The 27,896-nt window shown below is 49.8% G+C and overlaps 1 protein-coding gene across 1 annotated transcript in view; it reads left to right on the forward strand.

Annotated features, from left to right (window-relative positions):
* Nucleotides 1-27,427, forward strand: part of RGS6 (regulator of G protein signaling 6) — a 577,653-nt gene extending 550,226 nt beyond the window's left edge. Inside the window, exon 18 of the mRNA XM_027111673.1 lies at nt 23,378-27,427. Within this exon, the coding sequence (XP_026967474.1) occupies nt 23,378-23,428 (51 nt within the window). The 3' untranslated portion in view covers nt 23,429-27,427. The remainder of the gene's footprint in view (nt 1-23,377) is intronic.
* The last annotated feature ends 469 nt before the right edge of the window (nt 27,428-27,896 follow it).

A 27,896-nucleotide genomic window follows, 5' to 3' on the forward strand; every position in this document is an offset into this window, starting at 1 on the left:
TCCCTAGTCCTGTCCACTGGGAAGCTTCCTTTCACAGTGGCGTAGAATATGAAAGCCACAGTAGGAAACTTCTGTGGGTTGCCTTTGCATCACCCTCCATCTCCTCTGCAGACTCTCTGGTGGGTCCCAGGCACTGCTGACGGTGGGGAGGAGGGTCTTCTCTAACTAGAGACTGCTTGCTACTGCTCAGTGCCCACCAGTCTGCCATTCTCCACCATCTTTCTGGTTTTGTGGCTGACAGATGACAATGAGGGTGGCCAGAGCGGAAAGGCTGTCCATCCCCCTGCTCTCTCTTAGGCGTGCTCATTCCTTCAGGGTCTACCGCAAAGCAGGGAGGGCCCCACAAGGGGCAACTCTGACATAGAGGACAGCAAGGATGCATGGGAGGAGGGCCATTAGCCAAGGGCCATTAGCCAAGGCTCAACAGCAGCAATTTGATTGCCCTTTTCACATGGTGGCCAGAGCCATCTGGTGAGAACTCCACGGGAGGAGCTCTGGGAGGAAAAGCTAGAAAAAGTCCTCTGCATGGTATCTGCAAGGGATAGCACTTGAGTTAGCAGAAGTGGCAGCCCTGGGTGACGGTGGCATCAGCCTCCCTGGACACCTTTGCCTGGGCGCTCAGCTGAAGCCCCAGGTGTCCTCTTGAGAGCCTCATCAGCTGTAGCCTCGGGCTCCCGAGATGGGCAATGGGGTCGCTGGTGCCTGAGCTACGCTGGAGGCCTCAGGAGAGCAGAGATGAGAGCCAGGTGTTCATCACTCTCGTAAGAGAGCGTCACAGTTGGGCTTTGTCGAGGTGCTCCTTGGAACTGAAACAGCAAGGGCCGGGAGCTGAGGGAGCCTTGGCGTGCGCCAAGCAGCATCTCCAAGCGTTTCTGTCCTGCCTGCCAAGGAATGCAGCGGGAAAGTCAGATGGAGACCAGGAAGTTCTGGGAGCCAGCTGTCACCCTCCCTCCCTCTCCCTTTCCTCCCGCCCCAACCAAAAGCCAAGGAAAAGCTAATGAGGGCTAAAAAGTCTGCAGCTCACCTCCCACCACCTTCCAGGCAGCTCCGGCCCCAGGCCCAGGTGCTGAACCAGAAGTGGAAGGCTGAGACCCTTGGCAGGCGAGGCAGAGGGCCGGCAGCCAGGGTGCTCCGCCCACCCCACCCCTCCCCCGCCCCCAGCAGCTCCTTCCCCGGGGAGGCTGTCTCCCCCTCCCCCTCAGCGTGTCAGGGGCAGAGCCCTGCACTCTGCTGCAATGAGTTCTCAAACACCTAGACTCAGCAGAACCCCCAGAGGGCTTTGACCTCCGTTGAAAAAATCCTTTCGGGGCCTCCAGCAAGGAACGATTGGCTAAAAATTCTTTAGAGCTGATTCTGATTGCAAACAGTCCTTGGGCCCCATGGGGACGTCTGGGTCGCAGACTGTAGTGCCAGCCTCTCCCATCTCAGAGCCCTGAGATCCAGCAGCAGTGAGACCTGGGCCTGCCTAGAGATGGGGGCGGATTCCATAGCAGTGCTGGGAGGGAAAACATGAAAACCTGCCCGTCTTGAGCAGCAACGACTTCCCCTGGGACTCTGGGAAACTCCTCAGCAGCTCCATGCAGGGTGGCTCCTGCTTCCAGGCTCAGCTTGCTAACAGTGTGGCCTCAGGCCCATCACTAGCCCTCTCTGAGCCCTGGTTTTCTCCTGTGAGCAATGGTGTGGACTAGATCATCTCTGTGGACCTCTTCAGCTAGAATGTTCTATAGGTCTGTGCTTCTCTGAGCCCTGGTTTTCTCCTGTGAGCAGTGGTGTGGACTAGATCATCTCTGTGGACTTTTCAGCTGGAATGTTCTATAGGTCTGTGCTTTTCTCTATCCTGAGATTTGCGAGTTGTGCTCATCGTCCCTCAGAGTGAGAGAGGAGCTGCCTTCCTGCCTGGGAAGTGGCTGCCCGCCCTTGACACTGGGAAGGAAGCCATATTTGGAATTGAGTTGGGTGTGTATTTAAAATCCTTTGACAGGGATTTGACAATAAAGCACCGTCAGAACTGAGTGCGACTGGCACCTGACGCACAGGCCCCATCCCTCCATCGCTCAGGGCTCACTGTACACTGTGACCCCCGGAGGGCAGGGAGGGAGAGGTCGCAAAGAGCAGAGTAGGCACCACGCACCCTGTCAGTCTTGCCGGTCTTGCCGGCAGTCCCCGCCATTCCAGGACGGATGCCCAGCTGGGTGTGTGTCGGGAGGTGGGGGTGAGGTCAGTCGGGCAGAGGGATGGGCTCTGCGTGGCTGCTGCCACATCACCCCGTGCATTGTGGGAGGGTGGGAAAAATAGACTCTGAGTATCTGGTGACCTCAGCATCACTCTGCTGTTCTCCTGCTACCACACTTTCTAGTTCCCTGGAGAACTCTGGGCCGGCTTTCCACTGTCCTCTCTTAATGCCCCAAAAGAGGGCACAGAGGGCGTGTTAACCTGGTTACAGTCAGTGGTAGGTTAAGCCTCCTCTGGTCTCGATCCTTCTCTCTCCATCTAGGGTCCAAGTGAAGTTTGAAAAAGCATGTTTAATATTATAGTTTTGTAGCTGGAAAATGAAAATGTAAAAGTTTATTTTTTTTATAAACCAACGATCAAATGTAAGACAGCTGAATCAGCTTAGCTGGCAGGATACAGAGAAGACAAAGAGATAAAGCGGCTCTCCATGGGGATGTTGGGAGGGGCTCTTTCTGAAACTCTGGGGAAGGGTGAGATTTTTATTTATCAAAAAGGGTCAGAGGTTGTCATTTTTGACACTGCCAGTCCTCTTGGAAGGAGGAACCCCCAGCTGATGGTTCAACCTGTCAACCAAAAGCAGCCAAAAACGCCCTCCCCGCGGAGTGCCCACTCGAGAAGAAATGCGGCAGTGACTCAGCCTCCTGACCCAGGGGACAGCTAGGCTCTGCACAACTACTCCCTCCTCCTCTGGCCGGCCCTCCCTCTCCCCCACCCCGGGCTTCTCCTGCCTTCCCCAGACCCCAGTGTGCCGGGCAGCCAAGTGAAAAACTCCCATGAGGCAGAAAGGCACAGCTGTGTGTTTACAGCCAGTGATTCCGATCCAGATCGCATCCCTGCCAGTCTCCCGCGAGGCAGGCTGGGGGCACACTGTGGATGGATGTGCCAGGTGGGAAGCTATTTCGGGAGCTGACCTGCAGCCCTTTGCCGTAACAGAGCCTTCCTCCTACCCCCCACTCAGGAAAGACGTCCTTCTAGAAGGATCTCTCTCTTTAGAAGTGGCTGATGGGGCTGTGGGATTTCAGCCCGTTCCCTGTCGCTTGTACCGTCAGATTTCTGGCTCATGTCCCCAGGCAGCCACGTGAGAACGGCCATGGGCTCCCATCTGTCCAGGGAGAAGGCAGAGGGTGAAGGTGACCGACCACAGGGCCCTCAGCGGGATGAACAGCGGGGAGTGCAGGCCACGCAGGGGACAGGACGCCCGCTTCTCCAGAGGACAGAATCCGCCTCGGACCTGCCAGGGGAGCAGCGATACCACGCAAGGGGCAGGAGACAAACCTCCAGGCATTAGGCAGGCTTTGGAATAGCAGGAACCTAGGAAGGAGACAAAGCTGCCAATGTCAAGGTCAGGGAGAAGAGACCCAACTCTGCCTGTGTCCAGACTGGACGGTTAGAAGTCAGAGAGCTCAAGGTCAAAGGACTTCGAAGGCTGAGAAGTAAGCCAGCCGCGGCATTCCCCCAGAATGAGCTCCTGGTGAAAGCAACGCGGGAGTCTCCCCTGTTTCTGAGCAGCAAATGAGTATCTTTGGTTCAAATCGAGTTTGGGAACCATGGTATTCTGGAAGGAGGGCAGGATACAAATCCGTAGGAAGGAACAAGCTCTAAAATGTTGCTATGAAGCAGAATGCTAACTGGGACACCGCAGGGGAGCTGAAAAGAGCTTGGAGCAGTGGGATCTTCAGTTTAGTGATGTTACCTGAAGGCCAATGAGAGAAAGACCCTTGAGTGTTTGTTTGCTGGCTCCCTGACAGATGGGAAGGTGGGACGGGGTTGGGAGTGTATAGCTGCCCGGGCAGTGGCAGCGTCCAAATGGCAAGAGTTCTGCCACACCCGCCGGTCACGGTCGATTCATTTTGGCCTGAGCAATGGTACCACAGCCCCAGACAAGAATGGGCCTCATTGGTGTAATATGTGCAGGAACTTTCCACACCCTCCTTGCAAGCCTGGCTTACTGTAGGTGGATGACCGTCATAACTACATCCCTTGCTCCAGAAAATATTTATTTGTGACCAGATACCAGTGCAATAAGGTTGAAAATACTATCGGTTCCTGTCCCCTGTACCCCCTCCACCTCCGCTGCCTCTATGTTTGCCCATAATTAGGGAAAGCAAGTATATGCATCGCATCTTAATGGCTGATAAGATGGTGAATTAACAGATCTATGTCCATGGGAAATGCAGTTTCTAGTTGTGCACACAGGGTCCAGCCATAGCCCTGTCCTATCCACATCCTTTTTGATGACTCAGATGGAGAGACAAACATGTCAGTCACACTCAAAGTTGCAAACCTGGAAGGTACTGCTCATTGGATAGGTAATGGAATTACCATAAAACCATCTCCTTCAGGTAGAATGATGGGTCCAAACAACCAGGTATAATTTAACCAGATAAAATTTATGTTAAAAAAAATTCAGTCTCACAACTACAGGGTGGCATTCCTGGCCTTCACTGTAATTCAAGTTTAAAAAATTCTGGGGTTGCAATTGATTACAAGCCTGATAGAAGCAAAAGCAGGATGCGATCACTTTTTTTTTTTAAGCAACTTTAGGTTGTAGTAACAAAAGTGGAACAGTCAGAGAAGAAGTGCTCCACTGCTCTCTGTGTTGCTCTAGACTGTGTTGAATCTTGGTTCTAAGCCCCCTGCACTTTATCGGGAACTTCAACAAACTAGAGAAAATTCAGAAGAGAATAGCTGGGGACTCTGGAAGCCATGTCAGATGAGACTGAAGGAGATAAAGGCATCCTGCCCCTAAAGAGATTCAATAACCATCTAGAGCTATATGTGTGTTCGTCTCCCAGAGTGAGTGGACATTTCTGGATTGTTCCAGACAAAGCTAGAACCCATGCGTAGAAGACATGGGGACGGTCACTCATTCTAAGAATATTCTAACAGTAGCAGCTTCCCAACGATGGAATATGTCACCCCAAGGAAAACAGGAGCTCCCTGGAAACGTTCAGAAGCTGCGTGGCCAAGGATATGGTAGAGCAGGTTTCTGCTCTGGATTCCATCACCTCTTCCAAATGGCATCCTCGGATGCATTAAATATTTGTGAACTACTGCATTTTATCATATGGTTTATAAATAAGCTACGGAAAAGGAGGACAGATCACATGGAGGGAGTTTTCTGAGACTGGAGGAGAGGGATCCGGAGAAGATTAGATTTTACCTTGAGGGAGAAAAGCCAGATGACGATGAAGGCAAGGCCAGGCCACTGTCAAGAAGTGGAATTGCTGCCCTTCACTCGTCATCCTGGCCTTTTGTTTTCGGTTTTTTAAGCCAATCGCTGCTGCTGCTGCAGCTGAGCCCTGGGCAACAGGCCTCTCTCGCCTGAATGCCCAGGAGGAAATCAGTGCACGGAGGACTCCAGTGCCCGTTGGCTTAGGGAGGCTGAGCACAGCCAGGGTTGGCGTGTGCGGGGTACCCTGGCCTTATGCTGGAGAAGGCTTGGCCTGACATCATTTCCATCCAGAAAGGGTGTTTTGTTGAAAGAAAAGATGATCAAGCCAGTTGCCTTTTACCTGATGCCCGTGCAGGTTCCAGGCAGACAAGCTGGCCCCCAAACTGTCTCAGCCTGGCCAGGAACAGAACACGCCCCCTGATACCTTAGACCACGGGGAAACTGCGCTCGTGGGCCCCCTCCTCCTGGGCCCTTCCGTGAGGACTCATCTTCAGCCCAACTCAGGGGAAGGGAAGGGCTCTCGTGTCACATTCTTGCCAGCTGTCCCGAGGACCAACCTGATTGCAGATGACACTCCCTCCTCTCTCGGGCATTGCCAGGGCTGCCTTCAACTCATCATGGGATTGTATAATTATGGTGATTACAGCTTATGGCTTTTTTCCTCTCCTCATCTTTTGCTTTCAAATTCTTTGAGGCCTCTCATTAAACATGGTGATCCCGATAAAGTCAGCAAAGTTTTAATAGGACATTTTTTGAAGCTAAAGAAAGCCCAGTCAGAGTTGATTGTTACTGTGTTCCCTCATACAGGCCTTTAAAACTCTGCTGGGCGTGACTGATGCCTGGATATAAGAGGTAGGGGAGAGAGAGGTATGGGGATCCAGGGGGTGCCCATGCTCTTTCACAGGGTTGGAGAACTGATTTACACCATGCCCCTGGCCTTTCTCATTTGTACCAAGAGCACATGCATCCAAATACCCACAGCTGATGGGAGAAGACAGACCATCAAGTAAGGGTAGAGGGCCTGCCCTTTCCATCCTAGCATACTAAGTTGGGAAATGGAGGTGGAGCCGCCAGTACAAAACTCAAGCCAACCTTGTGAGCTGTGGCAAAAGTAGAAGGGAAGTTCTGATGGATCCTCTGTCCTGAATGATCCTGGAAGGTTCCAGGGCTTCCATCATTCTAACTATGTAAAGGATTCAACCACGAGTATTTGTGAGCGGTCACCGCCCTGTGGTCATGTCCTCAAGGGCGGTTTCCTTGGTAACGACACAGCTTCAGAGCCCCTCATTTGCTAGCCCTCAGTCAGAGCGTTGCTGAATTGTTCCTAGATGTGTAGGACGTTATGAGGACCACCAGGAAGGCGTGCGGCTGGGGTGGTGGCCACTAGGGCCCCCAGCTTGCCCTTCAGCGGCTTTGTGTAGGTTTGATGTCAGGGTCCCCTTTCTTTCCATCCTCCCCAGAACTGCACGGAGGACTGCACAGCGACGTGCATCTTGCCCTGGCAGGAGTTTGTTTTGAGAGGCTCCAGCTGGCCCCTCGCCCTGCCCTGAGCTGTCCTCACTGCTCCTCAGCCAGCTATCTGGGTGTGACTGAACAGCACTACCTATGAGAGGTTAAATGTCAAAAACCTGGCAGTGATATTTCCCCCAACTGCATCCTCATCCCCTACTGAAGATGACCTGCTGGCTCCGCCCCCTGAGAACAACATCCCTTTAGGGACCACCAGAATGTAGAGAATGGGCTCAGGGTTAGGGATGGGCAGCCCCCGTTGAATCCTATTTCTCCACCTGAAGTTGGTATAAGACCCTGGGCAAGCCGCTCACTTGCCCGATGGGTACAATGATGCCTGCTGCCCTGGGTGGATGTTGGCACTAAATGAGGGCACAACAAGGACAGCTGCCATGTCTTGGGCGCTCACGTTGTCACACTGTGGGCATCCGTGTCATGCAGAACTTGGCCTGAGAGGGACTTCGGTTCTCCCCCAGCTCCACCACTTAACTGTGCGTTTCAGACTCCAAGCCTCAGTTTCCTCATCTGTAAAAAAATAAGAGTAAATGATTAAGAGGGAAAGAATACATAAAGTGCTTAGCGTAGTGTTTGCAGTATATATGCTTAAGCATAACTCTTTGTATTATTATTTTCATTATTATGATGTTACCTGCAGCCCATTAGCTCTTATTACCTTATCTGATTTCCAGCCACGTCCTGCAAGGTAGGTATTATTGTATTTATTTTGCAGTTGAGGATGGTGACACACGTATCTCAAATATGACAATGTGTGCAAAGCACATTCGTTTATTACAGCAACCGGCTCATGACTCTACTCGATAAATGGTAGCTATTATTACTGTCTTATTTTGAAAGTCAACTCAGAGAGCCAGTTTCTCTGCTTTCCCTAGGAATGGAGGGACTGTGGTACCCAGCACACCAGCTTCTGCCCTGTGGTCTATTTCTCAGGGCCCCTGTGCACTTCCCAGGAAGCTGTAGGAGCTAGGGGCTTGTAGCAGTGCGGTGCCAGGACGTGGGGAGGGCCACCAAGGAAACACTGCCTACCTTGTCAGGATCTGGCATTTGCCCCGACTCCTGAGGTGCGGGACCCTAAGATGCCTCCTGCTTCCAGACACAGATCGGAGATGGTTCTCCCCTATGAGAGCATGAAATCCAGTCCTGCAGATGTAGCGCTCTGCACCGCAGAAGCCTCGTTCCCAGAAACCCTCACCTGGCAGCTGTCTGCCTGCCTGGAGCCACCCTGAGCAGTACAACCTCACCAAGTCTGGTTGCTCCATCTGCCAGATAAACAGAGGCTCCTAGTTTTTAACTGCGTGCTACAAAGTGGGGTGGTTGGAGGAGTCAGAACCAAGTGGCAGGGGATGCTTTGAAATCCCTCGGAAGCCAGCCCCCTGGGCGGCACGCTCCCACTGCTTGCAGTATTGACAGAAACAGAAGCAGAGAGGCCATTTCCACTGACACGAATGGCTTTTTCCTGGGGAAAGTCAGGTTTATGTATGTATCTTAAGGTAAATGCTTGAAGTTTGCAGTGTCTGTCAAAGACTGGCATCTTAGGAGCCTGACGTGAAGCTCTACAGCCAATCGTGTGGTTGCTCGTGAACCTTGCATGAGATGCTTCTGCAAGTGCCTGTGGTGTAAACACTCACGTGAGCGTGTGCACAGCTGCATACACAGGTGCATGTGCTACCTGCCTGATAACACGCCTCCGCGTTCAGTGTATGGTACGTGTGTAACATACGCTGCAGACCTGCATGTGCCTCTGCGCATGGACCGCCTGCCCGCTGCTGCTGTGTGCGTGTCTGGGCAGGGGCTCCCCTAAAGCCACAGGTCTTCACGGTTTCAGCTGGATAAGTTATTCTTCACTTCCCTTCCTAAAAACACAATTGCCTAGTGCTGTTGGCGCAGAGTCAGAATGGCCGCTGCATTTCACCCCCGAGGTGGCTTCCTTCCAGCAGTGGGTGAGTGATCCCGGCGTCCGAACTCTCTAACCTTCTTTGGGATCCTTCTGCCCAGAAGGTGCTCCAAATCCGGAAGAGATGATCTGTTTGTCCGTGGCCTCATCTCTGCCCACCCCTCCTGTTCTCACACCCTAGTTCCATGGACAGTGGCACCCATTTTTTAGTGTGCCCATTTTTCCTGCCTCTTTTTTTACACCCATAGTTTTTTCTTCCTAAGAAACAAGAAGCTGAGGGGTCTAGAAATGACACGGAGATGAGTGCCTTGTCCCAGAGGCAATGTACAAATAATGTCTTCAGGTATTGATCCTGTAACTCGCTTCTCCTGGACCCCTAGCAGAAATGGCCTCTATCTTTGAAGATGCTTTTAGACCCAACAGCAGCATCCTGAGGCTTAGTCTCCCACTTACAGCTTCCATTGCTCTTCCTCTGTGGTCCAGGGCCAAGTCCTGTGGGAAACTTGGAAATCTCACCTTTCTACCTGCTAGACCACCAGGGGAGAAGAGGGCTAGGGATCCGCCCATCCCCTGTGTCACAGGGATGGAGAGCATTGCAGCGACATGTGAAAAGGGTTTGTAGGGAAGTAAGAAGGTTCTCTGTGGCTAAGAATTCCATCAGCCCACGTTTCTGTCCAGAGATGTCTTGAAAAATGCTGCTTGACCTGTCCCCTGCTGCACTTTTTCAGGTTAGAAATACATGTCTGATAAATGCCTGCCAAACTGTATTCCTGAGAGTAGGGAGGAAAGAGAAATGAGCCAGCCCTCTTTGAATGTGTATCCAAATGGACTTGGACATTCACAGAAAGATTATGCTTTGGGGCGGTGGGGACAGTCAGCATGTTGGCAGCCTGTGCCCTCGAAACTCTGCCTTGGCAGCCGGCTTAACCAAGGACCCCAAGCCATGGATGTGTTCTGGGTGAACGTGTTCGCGGGAGATGAGAAGTGCCCTTGGGAGGGTGGGGTTAGAGTCCTCCTGGGTCCTGAGAAGGATCTCACACTGCCGAGCAAGTGATCCCTCCTGCTGTCTCATCCACTAGACTTCAGCAGCGCTCTCCCCTGTCGCCCTAGTCAAGGGTCACTCGAACTTCCTAGTTGGAAAAAAAGCAGCATCGAGTTGTTGCCGATAGCAACTCAGCCACGTCCCTGTTTCCTTGAGTCTTTGGTCCCTTGCCTAGTTTGGGGTGAACCAGCGCAGAGATGCCAGAGTACATTTAAGGAAGAGGAGGCAAGCACAGCGTGGGCTAAGGAAGGCGTGCCATCGGGGGGCCTTGTGAACAGGATGCCCACCTCCGCTCCACCCCTGTGTCCACCAAGAACTTGCTGCAGGCTGAGTGCAGAAAGAGCACCAGGGTTTTTCAGTCAGAACGAGAGGAAGGAGATAAGAGATCCGGTAATAAAAGGGGGGCATTTCTTCTGCATGAGGTGAAAAAAGCAGCAGGGAAAATGGAAATGCACAACTTGGACAGGAGGCTGGGGAGTCGGGGCCTGGGCATTGTGCCACCAGTGTCGGGCACAGCTGCTGAGCGCTTGTCACTCCCGGCATCCGGCATGCCTTCTCGGTTCCAGATTTGTCCCTGCACAGCTGGGGACCATGGAGGAAGGTCTCCCAGCACCCACCAAAACTAACAGGTAGAGGTCGGACTTTGCAAAGAGCCCCATAAGTGACGAGCACAATGAGGGGGCGGGAGTCAGAAGTGCGAGGAAGGGCAGCCGGGGAGGGCTTCCCCAGCCAGCTCGATTTGGGCGCGTGGTTCTAATTGGGGTTGGTTCTAATTGGAGTAAAGCATCCGCCCACCCCTCCTCAGGAAGGTAAACATCACACCTGCTTCTCTCCTCCCTGGGACTGTTGCTATGGAGATCCCAGAGGCATCGACACCAATAACACAGGGCCACAAACAGAAGTGGCAGCTTCACTGGCCGGTCCAGTAGCCACCGTTTTAAACCCATGAGCACCAAGCAGCGGTGACGTGCACCTCAGCTCAGCACAACAGCCAAAGTCCCACTTTGCCAGGCTTGCCAGCCAGAAGGTAGCAGCTTTTCCTTCTCAGGAGTCCCCAGTGTGAGGAAGGGAAGCAGCTTAGGCAGAACCGAAATGCCTGGGATTGTCTCAAGTGTGCCCAAGAGCTGAAGCATCTTTCTCAGTGAGGTTGAGAAAATCACCCTGCACCGCCCAGAGAGAGAGTCTGGTGTGGGTAGATGTGGAGGAATCCTTAGTCCCGAGCTTTTCCACCTGCCTCCTTCCTTGAGAGTGACAGTCATGTACAAGGGAGAAGGTGAATGGGCCATGAAGGCCACTGACCAGCTGTGTGCACTCAGGCTAGTGGTTCAACCTCATGTGTCCAGTGAGGGTTAAAGGAATACCTAACTGGCAAGGATGCTGTGGACATTAGCACAGGTGTCTCTCAAATGTCTAGTGCGCTTGACACACAACAGCTGTTCTATGTTCAATCAATGGGTGGCCGTTAGTAACTTTCCTCGGCAGCTAGCCTGTGTCCCTGGTAAGGGGACCGTTCCCACACTGCCACCATCAAGGTCTGGTTGAGTCGAAGAGGAGGGCACTTGAGAAGGGAGGGTGCATGAGATAACGATGCCACCCCGTTGGGCAGGAACAAGAAATTCAAAGAGAAAATTCCCTGGAGATAGGGGATATAGGTTGGTCCTCTCACATTTAGTTCAGATAAACTCAACGTTTCTAAATTTTAAAAAAAAAAAATTAAGTAAAAATTAAAAAAAAAAAAAAAAAAAAGCACTGCTAGTTGCCAGGCTAGAGTAAGGTGTCTGGACCTGCTAATGATCCCAGTAACATTTTGTGGGAATTGCTCTCAGCAGACACGACTGCAGGCAGATTCCATAGACCCACGATTGACGTGGAAAAACCTGATTGTTTCTATTACTGTACATAAGATGGTGGGCTATTGCAAAAGAATCCACTGTTTATATTTTGACCATATTCCTTACTTTTTACATAGGTTTAATGTATGTTAAGTCGTCATCCAGAGAGCTTTTTTAAAATATAATTCAATTTTCACCTATCTCTTGATTTGGAGGGGGGGGAAGCTTTGTTTTATATTTGTGGTACTCTATTTTTTTTTAACATCTTTATTGGAGTATAATTGCTTTAGAATGGTGTGTTAGTTTCTGCTGTATAACGAAGTGAATCAGCTATACATATACATATATCCCCATATCTCTTCCCTCTTGCATCTACCTCCCTCCCACCCTCCCTATCCCACCCCTCTAGGTGGTCACAAAGCACCGAGCTGACCTCCCTGTGCTATGCGGCTGCTTCCCACTAGCTATCTATTTTACATTTTGTAGTGTATATATGTCCATGCCACTCTCTCACTTCGTCCCAGCTTACCTTTCCCCCTACTGTGTCCTCAAGTCCATTCTCTACGTCTGTGTCTTTATTCCTGTCCTGCCCCTAGGTTCTTCATGACCTTTTTTTTTTTTTTTTTTTAGATTCCATATATATGTGTTAGCATACGGTATTTGTTTTTCTCTTTCTGACTTACTTCACTGTGTATGACAGTCTTTAGGTCCATCCAACTCACTACAGATAACTCAATTTCATTTCTTTTTATGGCTGAGTAATATTCCATTGTATATATGTACCACATCTTCTTTATCCATTCATCTGTTGATGGACACTTAGGTTGCTTCCATGTCCTGGCTATTGTAAATAGTGCTACAATGAACATTGTGGTACATGACTCTTTTTGAATTATGGTTTTCTCAGGGTATTTGCCCAGTATTGGGATTACTGGGTCATATGGTAGTTCTATTTTTAGTTTTTTAAGGAACCTCCATACTGTTCTCCATAGCAGCTGTATAAATTTATATTCCCACCAAAAGTGCAAGAGGGTTCCCTTTACTCCACACCCTCTCCAGCATTTATTGTTTGTAGATTTTTTTGATGCTGGCCATCCTGACCAGTGTGAGGTGATACCTCATTGTAGTTTTGATTTGCATTTCTCTAATGATTAATGATGTTGATCATCCTTTCATGTGTTTGTTGGCAATCTGTATATCTTCTTTGGAGAAATGTCTGTTTAGGTCTTCTGCCCATTTTTGGATTGGGTTGTTTGTTTTTTTGATGTTGAGCTGCATGAGCTCCTTATATATTTTGGAGATTCATCCTTTGTCAGTTGCTTCACTTGCAAATATTTTCTCCCATTCTGAGGGTTGTCTTTTCGTCTTGTTTATGGTTTCCTTTGCTGTGCAAAAGCTTTTAAGTTTCAATAGGTCCCATTGTTTATTAGGGTTCATTGTTTATTTTTGTTTTTATTTCCATTTCTCTAGGAGGTGGGTCCAAAAAGATCTTGCTGTGATTTATGTCATAGAGTGTTCTGCCTATGTTTTCCTCTAAGAGTTTGATAGTGTCTGGCCTTACACTTAGATCTTTAATCCATTTTGAGTTAATTTTTGTGTATGGTGTTAGGGAGTGTTCTAATTTCATTCTTTTACATGTAGCTGTCCAGTTTTCCCAGCACCACTTATTGAAGAGGCTGTCTTTACTCCATTGTATATTCTTGCCTCCTTTATCAAAGACAAAGTGACCATATGTGCATGGGTTTCTATCTCTGGGCTTTCTATCCTGTTCCACTGATCTATATTTCTGTCTTTGTGCCAGTGCCATACTGTCTTTTTTTTTTTAACATCTTTATTGGAGTATAATTGCTTTACAATACTGTGTTACTTTCTGTTTTATAACAAAGTGAATCAGCTATATACCATATTGTCTTGATTACTGTAGCTTTGTAGTATAGTCTGAAGTCAGGGAGCCTGATTCCTCCAGCTCCGTTTTTCTTTCTCAAGATTGCTTTTGCTATTTGGGGTCTTTTGTGTTTCCATACAAATTGCAAAATTTTTGGTCTAGTTCTGTGAAAAATGCCATTGGTAGTTTGATAGGGATTGCATTGAATCTGTAGATTGCTTTGGGTAGTATAGTCATTTTCACCATGTTGATTCTTCCAATCCAAGAACATGGTATATCTCTCCATCTCTTTGTATCATCTTTAATTTCTTTCATCAGTGTCTTATAGTTTTCTGCATACAGGTTTTTGTCTCCTTAGGTAGGTTTATTCCTAGGTAATTTATTCTTTTTGTTGCAATGGTAAATGGGAGTGTTTCCTTAATTTCTCTTTCAGATTTTTTCATTAGTGTATAGGAATGCAAGAGATTTCTGTGCATTAATTTTGTATCCTGCTACTTTACCAAATTCATTGATTAGCTGTAGTAGTTTTCTGGTAGCATCTTTAGGATTCTCTATGTATAGTATCATGTCATCTGCAAACAGTGACAGTTTTACTTCCTCTTCTCCGATTTGGCTTCCTCTTATTTCATTTTCTTCTCTGATTGCTGTGGCTAAAACATCCAAAACTATGTTGAATAATAATGGTGGGAGTAGGCAACCTTGTCTTGTTCCTGATCTTAGTGGAAATGGTTTCAGTTTCTCACCATTGAGAATGATGGCCTTTACTATGTTGAGGTAAGTTCCCTCTATGCCTACTTTCTGGAGGGTTTTTATCATAAATGGGTGTTGAATTTTGTCAGAAGTTTCTTCTGCATCTATTGAGATTATCATATGGCTTTTATCCTTCAATTTGTTACTATGGTGTATCACATTGATTTGCATATATTGAAGAATCCTTGCATTCCTGGGATAAACCCCACTTGATCATGGTGTATGATCCTTTTAATGTGCTGTTGGATTCTGTTTGCTAGCATTTTGTTGAGGATTTTTGCATCTATGTTCATCAGTGGTATTGGCCTGTAGTTTTCTTCCTTTGTGACATCCTTGTCTGGTTTTGGTATCAGGGTGATGGTGGCATCATAGAATGAGTTTGGGAGTGTCCCTCCCTCTGCTATATTTTGGAAGGATTTGAGAAGGATAGGTGTTAGCTCTTCTCTAAATGTTTGATAGAATTCGCCTGTGAAGCCATCTGGTCCTGGGCTTTTGTTCATTGGAAGATTTTAAATCACAGTCTCAATTTCAGTGCTTGTGATTGGTCTGTTTATATTTTCTATTTCTTCCTGGTTCAGTCTCGGAAGGTTGTGCTTTTCTAAGAATTAGTCCATTTCTTCCAGGTTTCCATTTTATTGGCATATCATTTCTTGTAGTAATCGCTCATGATGTTTGTATTTCTGCAGTGTCGGTTGTGACTTCTTTTTCGTTTCTAATTCTATTGATCTGAGTCTTCTCCCTTTCTTTCTTGATGAGTCTGGCTGATGGTTTATCAATTTTGTTTATCTTCTCAAAGAACCAGCTTTTAGTTTTATTGATCTTTGCTATCATTTCCTTCATTTCTTCTTCATTTATTTCTGATCTGATCTTTATGAGTTCTTTCCTTCTGCTAACTTTGGGTTTTTTTGTTCTTCTTTCTCTAACTGCTTTAGGTGTAAAGTTAGGTTGTTTAGTTGAGATGTTTCTTGAGGTAGGATTGTATTGCTATAAACTTCCCTCTTAGAACTGCTTTTGCTGCATCCCATAGGTTTTGGGTCATCGTGTTTTCATTGTCATTTGTTTCTAGGTATTTTTTGATTTCCTCTTTGATTTCTTCAGTGATCTCTTGGTTATTTAGTAATGTATTGTTTAGCCTCCATGTGTTTGTATTTTTTACAGATTTTTTCCTGTAATAGACATGTAGTCTCTTAGTGTTGTGGTTGGAAAAGATACTTGATGTGATTTCAATTTTCTTAAATTTACCAAGGCTTGATTTGTGACCCAAGATATGATCTATCTTGGAGAATGTTCCATGAGCACTTGAGAAGAAACTGTATTCTGTTGTTTTTGGATGGAATGTCCTATAAATATCAATTAAGTCCATCTTGTTTAATGTGTCATTTAAAGCTTGTGTTTCCTTATTTATTTTCATTTTGCATGATCCATCCATTGGTGAAAATGAGGTGTTAAAGTCCCCTACTATGATTGTGTTACTGTCGATTTCCCCTTTTATGGCTGTTAGCATTTGCCTTATGTATTGAGATGCTCCTATGTTGGGTGCATAAATATTTACAATTGTTATATCTTCTTCTTGGATTGATCCCTTGATCATTATGCAGTGTCCTTCTTTGTCTCCTGTAATAGTCTTTATTTTAAAGTCCATTTTGTCTGATATGAGAATTGCTACTCCAGCTTTCTTTTGATCTCCATTTGCATGGAATATCTTTTTCCATCCCCTCACTTTCAGTCTGTATGTGCCCCTAGGTCTGAGGTAGGTCCCTTGTAGGCAGCATATATACGGGTCTTGTGTTTTTATCCATTCAGCCAGTCTATGTGTTTGGTTGGAGGATTTGATCCATTTACATTTAAGGTAGTTATTGATATGTATGTTCCTATTACCATTTTCTTAATTGTTTTGGGTTTGTTATTGTAGGTCTTTTCCTTCTCTTGTGTTTCTGGCCTAGAGAAGTTCCTTTAGCATTTGTTGTAAAGCTGGTTGGTCGTGCTTTTGCTTATCTGTAAAGGTTTTAATTTCTCCATCGAATCTGAATAAGATCCCTGCTGGGTAGAGTAATCTTTTTTTTTTTAATTAATTATTTATTTATTTATTTTTGGCTGTGTTGTATCTTCATTGCTGTGAGCGGGTTTTCTTTAGTTGTGGCAAGCGGGGGCTACTCTGCGTTGCAGTGCACGGGCTTCTCGTTGCAGTGACTTCTCTTGTTGTGGAGCATGGGCTCTAGGCATGCGGGTTTTAGTAGTTGTGGTTCACAGGCTCAGTAGTTGTGGCACATGGACGTAGCTGCTCTGTGTCATGTGGGATCTTCCTGGACCAGGGCTCGGACCCAAAACCCCTGCACTGGCAGGCAGATTCTTAACCACTGCGTCACCAGGGAAGCCCTGGGTAGAGTAATCTTGGTGTCGTTTTTTCCCTTTCATCACTTCAAATATGTCTTGCCACTCCTTTCTGGCTTGCAGAGTTTCTGCTGAAAGATCAGCTGTTAACCTTATGGGGATTCCCTTTTGTGTTATTTGTTGCTTTTCCCTTGCTGCTTTTAATATTTTTTCCTTGTATTTAATTTTGATAGTTTGATTAATATGTGTCTTGGCGTGTTTCTGCTTGGATTTATCCTGTATGGGACTCTCTGCGCTTCCTGGACTTGATTATTTCCTTTCCCATATTAAGGAAATTTTCAACTATAATCTCTTCAAATATTTTCTCAGTCCCTTTCTTTTTCTCTTCTTCTTCTGGGACCCCTATAATTTGAATGTTGGTGTGTTTAATGTTGTCCCAGAGGTCTCTGAGACTGTCCTAAATTCTTTTCATTCTTTTATCTTTATTCTGCTCTGCGGTATTTATTTCCACTATTTTATCTTCCAGGTCACTTATCTGTTCTTCTGGCTCAGTTATTCTGCTCTTGATTCCTTCTAGAGAATTTTTAATTTCATTTATTGTGTTGCTCATCGTTATTTGTTTGCTCTTTAGTTCTTCTAGGTCCTTGCTAAACGTTTCTTGTATTTTTTCCATTCTACTTCCAAGATTTTGGATCATCTTTACTATCGTTATTCTGAATTCTTTTTCAGGTAGACTGCCTATTTCCTCTTCATTTGTTTGGTCTAGAGGGTTTTTACCTTGCTCCTTCATCTGCTGTGTATTTCTCTGTCTTCTCATTTTCCTTAACTTACTGTGTTTGGGGTCTCCTTTTCACAGGCTGCAGGTTCATACTTCCCGTTGTTTTTGGTGCCTGCCCCCAGTGGATAAGGTTGGTTCAGTGGGTTGTGTAGGCTTCCTGGTGGAGGGGACTGGTACCTGTGTTCTGATGGATGAGGCTGGATCTTGTCTCTCTGGTGGGCAGGACTGTGTCCGGTGGTGTGTTTTTGGGGTGTCTGTGAACTTAGTATGATTTTAGGCAGCCTCTCTGCTAATGGGTGGGGTTGTGTTCCTGTCTTGCTAGTTGTTTGGCATGGGGTGTCCAGCACTGTAGCTTGCTGGTCATTGAGTGGAGCTGGGTCTTAGCTTTGAGACAGAGATCTCTGGGAGAGCTCTTGCCGATTGATATTACGTGGGACCGGGAGGTGTCTGGTGGACCAATGTCCTGAACTCGGCTCTCCCACCTCAGAGGCTCAGGCCTGACACCCGGCTGGAGCACCAAGACCATGTCAGCCTCTCAGCTCTCCCCGGGGGTGACCTCGGAGAGCGTCCTGCATCCCTTGCTGCCTACCCGGACTCCGGGGCGCCACCCACAGCCGAGTCACCGGCCCGGCTGCGTCTCGGATGTCTGTGGTATCCTATTTTTAAAAAGTCAAATGAAGAGAATATTTCAATACCAAATAAAATGCCCTTCAGCTCCTGAGAGAGATCAGAAAGCTTGGCAAGGACCCAGGAGTAATACAGACCTCAGGAATGGATCTTGTCACAGGGCACCCCCCACCCCCTCCCCCTTCCCTGAAGCGTGACAAAGCCGGAAGCAGCCTCTGCTTCCTGGCTGCTGCTCCAGCCTAGCTCTGCCATGGATCAGCCATGTGTAACCATTGCCTAGTTCCCATCTCATCCGCCCATCTTGCTGATGATGAAAGAGGAGAGTTGCAGTGTTTTCAAATTATTCTCTATCAAGTATGGGTTTTCCTACCATCCCCTGCCAGAGCTTCTAGCCCTCTAAACTATCCCAAGCAAATGGCACTCTCTCTCCAATTTTAAACATCGTTGAGAAAGGAGATGCCACAGAATACCTTACACTTCCTTTTGAAATCATCCCTTTCGCTTTGCTCAGTGGAGAAGGCGGCACCAGGGGAACCAACCTCCAGGGAAGTCACGCGATGATGTCAGGCAGTCCTGACTTGGCTGGAATCCCTGGCTCCTCCCCCCTCCCAACAAACCCAAGCTGGGACCTTTCCTTTCTCCCTGGCTCTTGGGGCTGACGGCTCTCTCCAGCAAGTCTCCTACAGGCCTGTGAGTTCACACACACTCATCATCTATGAACCTGAGCATCGTCTACTCATAGGTAACTTTCAGCCTCCTTGAAAGGACAGCTTCTCTCTGGGACCTCCCACTTCTTGCCTGCTGAGGTCACCTGGTGAGCCCTATTCAGCAAGACACCGATTTTCATTAGCAGGGATGAAAAATGCCTGTGTGTCACCACAAGGCGATCCGTTTGGATCTATGGAGACTAGAAATCATGTTCCAAATTAGTTCTGTTGCAAGTTCTAGTTCCCCTAGCAGAGGAATCTGGGTTTCTCCTATACTGGAGGGGGAAGCTTTGAATTTAGCCAAAAGGCAAAGTTGCTGGGACAGCAACTGAAAAAGAGCAAGGGGTGGGACATTTCAAAGCAGAGATGTGATAGCTGGATTTTTTTCTAATCTTTTTTTTTTCTTCTGAAACATAATTACCCATGGCAAAATGAATAGATCTGAAATGTATGGTTCGACGAATGTACGCACCAGTGTAACCTACACCCATCACCCTATAAAGTTCCCTTATGCCCCTTCCCAGTCAATTCCATCTCTCTCCCCTAGAGACAACCACGGTTGATTTCCATCCCCCTCATAGCATGTGTTTAGACTTGAGATCTGTAACTTTGGTCTTAGGTCATCTGAGCAAATGAGCAAGAAAATCTCATCAGCAGCTCAGATGTCTCTACTTTCTTAGAGTTGAAAAAGGTCCTGCCTGAGCCACTAGTGCTTGGCTCCGCTGCCCCCAGTATGCCATGTGACCCCCAGGGCTACTCTCTGAGCCACAGCCCTTCTCTCAGCCAAAGAGGTTAGCGTCAGTCTCTCAGGTAAGTGAGTGGCGAAAGCTCTTGGTAACCCGGATGGTGCATGCTTTGTTGATTAATATCTGGAAGTGCGATGCACAGAGCCACAGCATGTCAAGCAGCATGTCGATTTTTCCTGAAGCACCTCACAAAAGGGAGCCATTCCTTTTAGAAACAAAGGATTCCGTGACCACCTTCTTCCAGGCTTCTAGCCATCAGGATGGCTGCAGAGCTGAAATGATTAGTCAGGGTGGAGGGTGGGAATTGAACGTGTGGGTGTTTGTGAACCCAGCACTGAGCCTGCGGTCCATGAAATTGAAGGATCACAAATTCTATTGGATTAAACTTGGCCAAATGTCTCGAAGGTGAAAAGTACTTTGTCTGAATGCAAAGCTTTGCTGTCTCTGGAATGTACCTTCTGCAGCTCAGTTCTTAATCACTGTATATTTTTTCACTTGGACAAAGGCTGCCTGCTAATAGCATTTTCAACCACCTTCAGCTGCTTCGCTCAGCTACGCCAAGGCCTCAGGCTGAGCTGGCTACAGTTTCCTGGCACCATGATCTGTTCCCAACTGACCAGCATTGAGGAACAGCACACATTCACACCCTGAAAAAATTCCTTTCCCTGTAACTAAGCAAGATGCCAGGCAAAGGCAGAATTACCACTCCCCTTCCTAAGTGTCTCCTGCAGAACCGTCCAAACTGGAGGCGAGGATGGGGGTGAAGAGGAGGAAGGAAAGAGCCCTAGAAGGTGCAGGGTGGGAGCTTCCCTTTCTGTGCGCAGAGCAGTAGCTAGGAGCTCCCAGCAAGCCCCTAGCAGCATACACCTTGGGGCAGCTCATCTCTGAACACCGGTAGCCTCTGCTGTCAGGTTTCACTTTGATCCCTGAAAATTATAAGAGCCTCAGCTCTTCAGAAGAGAGGCAGCTGCTGAGCCAGTGTGTTTGCAGGATTTCTTCCCCAAAGCCCGAGGCCAGCATCTAGCCTTGCCTGCACCCTGCATGAGTAACCACCTTCCAGCCTCACCCACGAGGTCACTGCCTAGTGAACAGATTGCGGCTGGGCTGAGCTGCCCCCTGAGCCGACCTGAGCCATCATGACCTCCTTTAGCAGCAGAACTGGCATTTGGTAAATGTGTGAGGGCAGGAGCGAGAGAGGGAGACAGAAATGCCAAGGAGTACCACCTGGATGGCTTCGAGGTTGGGAACAGTCTCAGGGTGTGTTCTCCCCCAGGGCTGTCAGCTGCAGCCCCACCCCCAACCGTGAAGTGCGGCAAGCAGCTGGGGGAGGGGAGGGGAAGGATTGATGGGCTGGCCACAGGTCTTTGCAGTCAGAGCCGTGAGGCTGAGCTCCGGGACTTAGGCAGGAAGAGATTAATTAACGCCTCCCAGCCCAGCCCGCTCTACAGAACTGGGAGGTGTGGAGGGCAGGGATCCTCAGGGCCAAATCCACCTAAAACAGACAGACACACAATCATCCAGAAACAGAACCTCTAACCTCCCTCAACCACAGCCCCTTCTCCAGCCAAAATGACCTCACTAATGAGAATGAAGCTGTAATGAGGGTTTGGATGCCTGGTAAACCTCACCCTCTTTGTCTCCGGGCTTTTAGCATCTGCGCTGGCAACGGACTGTTATTTAGAAGCTTTAGTGATTCCTTTTTTTCACACCCGCCAGCTAAATCAGAGCCCCAAATGCCATTGTAGGGCAAACCATGTGTAATTTGTGGCCCTGGTGGAGGAGCGATGGAAGGAGGGGGGAGGAGCTGGTACTTGGTGCGTGGTTTCCACAGCAGTACCCAGGAGGAAAGCAGCCTTCCTTGGTGCCTTTCACATGAGCAGGGATGGAAAAGGGTGAAAGGAGCTGGGGGAGGTTTGGTAGAGCCCGCATACCAGGAGGCCCCTAGACTCATCAGCTCCACATTTCCCCATGCTTCCTGCCTTCAGGACTGCATGGAGAAGGCCCGTTCCCAGGTCCACCCCCTGGATGACAAATGCCTACAGCTCCGTGTAAGAAAGGGCAGTCAAGGAAAAGTCCCGGCTCCATGTGTGCTTAAAACCAGGGCTGGAGGGAGTCCTCGGCCGTCAGCCTCTGCCATCTGTGAGCTACTGTTGTACCTAACTCACTCCACACAGAGGAGTAGCCATCCTGCTTTTAGTGACTTGCAAAGACTGGCACTTGAAACCCTCTAGGATTAAAAAAAAAAATCTGATTAAAAAATTCGTAGCCCAGTATAAATGTATCCGGCTGCAGGCGAAGTTTAGTGTATCTGAAGATTCAGATAAGGTTGCTGATGGGGAGATTGTGTGTGTGTGTGTGTGTGTGTCTGTAGGGAAGAAAGAAATGAAAAGTTTCATCTCACTAGCATGAGGCATGAAAGGGGAAAAACAGAGCAAAGGGGAGGTAGATGCAGACTTCCCAACTGCCCCGAGAGCATTTGCATTTCTGGACAAGCTCCCATCCCTGCCATCGGAATTCTCAAAGTCAAGCTGGCACGTCCCTCCGTGGAGAGCTAAGCCAGATGACATATTGTCCTGCATCCAGCAAACTCACAGCCCATGTTGTTCGTTTGTTGGAAATGCCCATTATCCATCAATTCATCAATCAGCAGGTTTATTGAGTACCCTACCAGGCGTCACAAACCTGATCAATTTTCTTTAATTACATCCAGCATACACGCAGCCAAGCCCAGTAAACAGGATGAGCCCTCACACCCCACTTGGAAATGAACATGAGGAATTGCTGGCCCTTGAAACCTCACGCTACCAAACGCTGCAGCCCGTGCTGATGAGCGACCGCGTGCTACCCTAGGCAGATGGCGCTGACCCACTGTCAATATTAAGATGGGTTCTGAGTGTTTTCTCAGGCACAGTGATCAATCTGCTTGGGTCCAGCCATACTCTCCTCTAGACGCCTGTCCAATGCTATGGATTTCTGAAGAGGGTGAGCAGGGAATGGGCGCAGACTATGGCTATAGGGAAATAAGCAAAGGACTGAGCCTTCCCCATCCTCCTGTTGGTGCCCAGTCCCACATCAGAGGCTCCTCCTGGGCATGTGGGCAACTGGCCTCTCTCAGGACCTCTATGCCCCATGTACCAGGCCTCATGATAGAGTTCATCCTTTTTGTTTTTGAAAGGACAAGAACGGCTTCATAGTTTGTAAGCGAAGGGCTTGTAAGACTTCCTGATGTGGAATCATCCGGGTACCAGAGATGGGGACCAAGAACACAGGAGTGCGTTGCCCTGTGTCCTGCAGCCCAGGCTCCGAGCCTCGGCAGCGCCCCCAGACCTTCCCAGTCCCAGAACAGGTTGTCGGGAAAACCCAAGGAGAGCTCAATCCTGCATTTTAAACAGGATTCCTAGGTCTTCTGCCTTCTTCAGACTAGTTAATTCCTTAGTTCCCAGTCACCCAGATTCTTAGCCATCATCTATTTGGGTCAACCCACCCCCCGTGATCTTACTAGTCCCCAGGCCACCTTTCCTTCCTCACTTGGATAAAATCAAGTTCAGGGGCAGCCCACAGGCATTAAGAGACACTCTACCTAAAGGTTAAAATGCCTGGTTTGGAGTAAGTAAAATCCCCACGCCCCCAAAAGTGTACCAGCGACACACCCTCACCCCCTAACCTGCCCCAAAGACCCGGTTTTTCAGTTGTCTGTGGTTAAGGCGCCCAAACCGAGAGATGAAAGGGGTTGGTGAGCTAAGTCGTTTGGCCTCGTGGCTCGTGCCAACAATTAATCCACCTGTCTGACTCTCTGTGTCTGTCCTCTGTGTGTGTGCGCCTGTGGTGCCCCTGTGTCGCTGTCTCTGCAGGGAAAGTCGCTGGCGGGCAAGCGCCTCACCGGCCTGATGCAGTCCTCCTGACAGTGCCCCCCGCAGGGCCCGGGCCCGAGGACCACGCGGGCAGCCGGCCGCGCTCCACATCTGCAGACAGAGCTTCCCTGCGGGGAGATTTGGTCACTGTGAAAGAGAAAGAGTGAGGGCCGTGATGGGCGACGGTGGGGAGATGCGGTGGGTGATCCAGAGGGAGGCCAGAAGGCGAGTCCACGGAGCCTGGGGTCAGCCAGGTAGAGGCCCCTGTTTACAACCCTCTCTTCCTTGTATAGTCGTGTGCCGACACCCCGCTCTCTAGGGGGTCCCGGCCCCTAACACGTTCAGGGCAGAGCACCCGGTGGGACGCCCGTTGTGACTGTCAGCTGAGGTTAGATTCTGACTGTCATCACTCCTCCCGCCGTCCGGGGATCACGCCTTCCAGCAAACTCAAGAGGACCCCTGGCCCTGAGCACATCCAGTAGTACACCCCACCGCCTCTCTGGTGCACCCACGGCACCCCCCTTGTTACACCACTGTGTCCCGACCACCTCCCGCCTCCCGCCTCCCCCATCTCTGCGGCCGCTGCGTGCAAGGACCCGGGGCCAGGCTGCCCTCACGCCACGCGCCCCAATCACATCGTCAGCACTGAGCCATCTCCTGCACTGCAGCACCTCAAGTTCTTCCAACCCCCTCGGAGGCCACCTTTCAAGGAGGTCTCCACAGGCGTTGGCGGCTGCCCTCTAATCCTTCCACACGTCTCGAGGGTCCAACACCAGAGGAAGCACTGGTGTTGATGAAAGAGCTTGTGGTTTAACAGCCGTGAAGGTTCTGACCATCTTTTACATGTTTTATTATTTCGTAATTTATTCTGCTGTGGCCCCTTGCTCCTTGGTGTGTCCCCGCGTGTCTTACTCAAAATAAACGCAGCGGTGAACTCGGGGGCCATTGGGATCCTCCCCTCCGGCAGCTCCAGGTGGGAGCTGGGAGGGTCCCAGATGGAGGGGCTGGGCCCCAGGCTGGCAGTCCCAGGCGTGGCTGGGCCCCTGCGGCCAGGTCTCAGTTGTGTCTGAAGCTGGGGCGGAATCTGTGCCCAGAGCGAGGCCAGGGCCCAGTGGTCCTCTGATGACCCAGCAAAGGCTTTGCCCTCCACAATGCCAATCATCACAGGGCAACGCCAGCACAGAGCTCAACCTGCAAATGACCATCCGCCCACCTGGCTGTGAGGGAGTGATACGGGGCACCGAGTCGGGTGCCTGGCACGTAGTAGGTGTTTTGCAAATGGTAGCTGTTAGGCTCATTGTTGTCGCTGTCATCGTTGTGACTCCCACGAGCCCTCCGAGAGAGCGGTATAAGCAATGTGCTTTTGAATTCAGACACTCACCCCCGCCTCCACACCTGCTATGACCATCCTCCTTTGATCTATTCTGGCCGGAGGTGAAAAGTCTCCCCTGGGAGTGTATAAACAGCAAACACAGAAGCAAAGCAGCAATCAGTATTTCTATACTTGTGTGGGCAACTTCACCAGCCGGTGAGGCTCATAAGCTTGTCTGCAGACGCTGATTCCTGGGTGCTCCCCCAGGACCATCTTTCCAAGCCCACCTTCGTGCCCTGTCCCCGGGGCACCAGCTTCCATCCCTCCCAGCGGGGCCACCGAGGGCATGAGGAGTCGTGATTACAGTTGCACCGTGGTGGGTTCTTGACCCCTGCACCTCAATTTCCCCCATGGCAGTGTTTGCTCTCCCTTCTCGGTACAGTGGAAATTAGAGACATTATGCTGAGTCCTCGGAGTGCCTCCAAAGGGGGGGCTGTAGACCCAGATCCTGGGCAGACACTCCCTCCCCCTCATGCCACACAACCTGGGCTCAGAACCTGGCACCTGGCAGACAGCTGGCCACTGCTTGATGAGTAAATGAGTTTGGTGAAGCCCGCTCCCATAGTGTGGGGTCTTCTGACCCCTCCTCTTCTCGTCCCATCCTTTTTTTGTCCCCTTGCTTTTCACACAGACCTCTTGTTTCAGAACAAAATTCCCGATCGTGTTCCTCTGCACCCAGCATTGCCCAGAGGAAGCTATTCCCTGCCGAGGTGCCCAGGCTATGCTGACACTGACACACAGGGTAGGTGGGCAAAGGCAGTTCTAGAACAGCAGGTGCCTCTGTGCCCTCAGTTATCGAGAGCAAGGGGCTGGCTGCCTCCTGTCCTTCCTTTTGACTGCAGCCGGGGCAGGGGTAGTCTCCCTGGCCAGGACTTCTGTGTCCCCCTGGCTGCAGCTCCTGAGGCTTGACCCACCTTGGAGGTCCCCAGAAGGCCCACTCAGAGCCAGATGGACTGCAGCCCTGAGATGGAGCAGGATGAAGGCTTCCAGACACCTCTGGGGACATCCAGCCGGCTCGACAGACATAAGGGCGCTTCAAATGGATTCAAACCCAGAGCAATAACCCGCCTTGTCCCGCCTCCCAACTAAGGCGTGTTCGGTCTTGTGACTGCCACCACGTACCCCCCAGCAGATCACACCCAGAAATGGGGGGTAGAACAGGATTGCTCCACACAAGCGGGCTAGTCCAAGGTCAGTCTACCATGCAGACCTTAGAATGCAAGTACATTTGGAAAATCTGGTCTCGGCCAGTTCCCCCATTGGCCTGGTGGACACAGCCAAAAATTCAGACCAGATTAGACTTTCGAAGGCAATTCTGTAGCGAAATAAACTGCTTTTTTGCCCTGTCCTGCCTTAGCTCCCCTGACTGGGCATGGTCTCTGGGTCTGGGATTCTTCCCAATAAGGATGCACAGGGCAAATACCATGTTGGCAGCCCCCCAGCCAAAGCATCAGGGCAGTCTCAGAAGTGACCACCCACCCATCAGGGCAGACACACAGGCACCAGGCATTGGGCATCTGACCGCCATAGACTTTGCCTACATGGGAAGAGTAAGGCTTGTAGGTTGGCACATGTGAGTGCCCAGCAGCAGCCAGAGAGCCTGGCCAGAGCAGCAGGGGCTCTCTGGGCTGGAGAGAGGGCTCCTGCCCTTCCAGGAAGGGACACTCTGGGTTGCTGTGCCCCAGGAATGCAGCAGGGTCTAGCCCACCGGTGCAGTCAGCTGCGTCGTGCTCAAGACCAACCCCTGCCCAGGGGTCAGGTACAGGCCAGCACCCAGGAGGGACCTCTCACCACCCTGAGTCGCTTCTTAGACCAGTGAACACATGGAGACGTGCTCCAGGGGCTTTCCCTGTAGTAGGGTCCCTGTTGTGTTCAAACTACCTCACCAGCAGGGCATGAAGCAGCAGCCTGCCACCCATCCAGCTCCTTGGCTAGTTGTAGAAGTTGATGTTTTTCTAAAAATGCACCCCTCGCATTATGCTCCAAGTGCATGGGCTTCAAAAACCGCCACTAGCAAGCTTTCCCAGCAGCTGGAAAGAGTTGAGGGCTGTTGGTCTTTGGGCCTTGCAGAACATAGTGAAGGGAGGTGTTCCAGCAAAGTCCAGGAGCTGGAAGGTCCTGAGGGGGAAGATGACATGCCACCAGCCTCCAAAAGGGCCGTCTGAGCTGAGTACGTAGCCAGGACCGTGTGTGGCACAGTCAAAAAGTGGCCCAATGGATCCCGAGAACTCACCTCAGGACCCTCTGAAGAGAGGTCTGTGTTCGTGTAACCGTGGCAATGGCAGACGCCAGCAGCCTACTCCTTAGCACCACCCCCTGATAAGGCATCCCCTGGGCACAGCCCAGGGGCCATAAAGTAGCAAAGTAGCAAATGTAGCAATAAGGGGCCCAGGGCCGTAAAGGGACAGGGTCCTCATGGCCGGGCCTCAGCCCTCTCCCCCGTCCCAGATGAGGGCTCAGAGCCAGAGGCTGTCAGCTGTCCGAGGAGGGAGGCCCTGCGCCGCGCCAAGGGCTCCGGGTCTGTATTCTGTGCCCACTCGACGCATGATCACAGACACGTCGGAATGGCCTTCACATAGTGCATGTGGTTCTCGTTAGTTTATTTTTCTGGAATTTGGGGATTGGACTCCAGAACCAAACATGCTGGTACCATCTAAAAATAAATGACTTGAACCCACTATAATCCAGCTCACTCTGTGTGGCTCCTTGGTTTGGGGGTTTGTTGGGTAGGATTTACCACTAGAAAAAAATCTATCACCCATCCCCGCTCCCCACTCCCTACCCTGCCCCATTGCATATACACACACACACCACACACACACACCATTACACACACACACACACACACACACACACACACAGAGCCTGTTTCCCCCTCGCTCCTAAGCAGGATGCTGAGCAGCTTGGGAAAGCTCTGGGGTGGGGTATACATCCTGGTTGGTTGGGACAACAGTGGCAGCAGAAGGCTGATGCCCCTGACTCCACCAGGGTGTCCTTGGCCGGGTGGTGTCTGTGCCCCATTTTCTGTACTGCACCACAAAGCACAGTGGCCTGGTATCAGCAGTGGCCAGACACCACTCTGACACTCTTAAATAAAGTCCCAAGATGGAAGTCTGCTACACACAGACGGGGATCTTTATGGGGAGT

Source organism: Aethalodelphis obliquidens, unplaced genomic scaffold (genome assembly GCF_003676395.1).
Source record: "Aethalodelphis obliquidens isolate GAN/ISIS:26980383/991018 unplaced genomic scaffold, ASM367639v1 scaffold10, whole genome shotgun sequence".
Classification (NCBI taxonomy): Eukaryota; Metazoa; Chordata; class Mammalia; order Artiodactyla; family Delphinidae; genus Aethalodelphis; species Aethalodelphis obliquidens.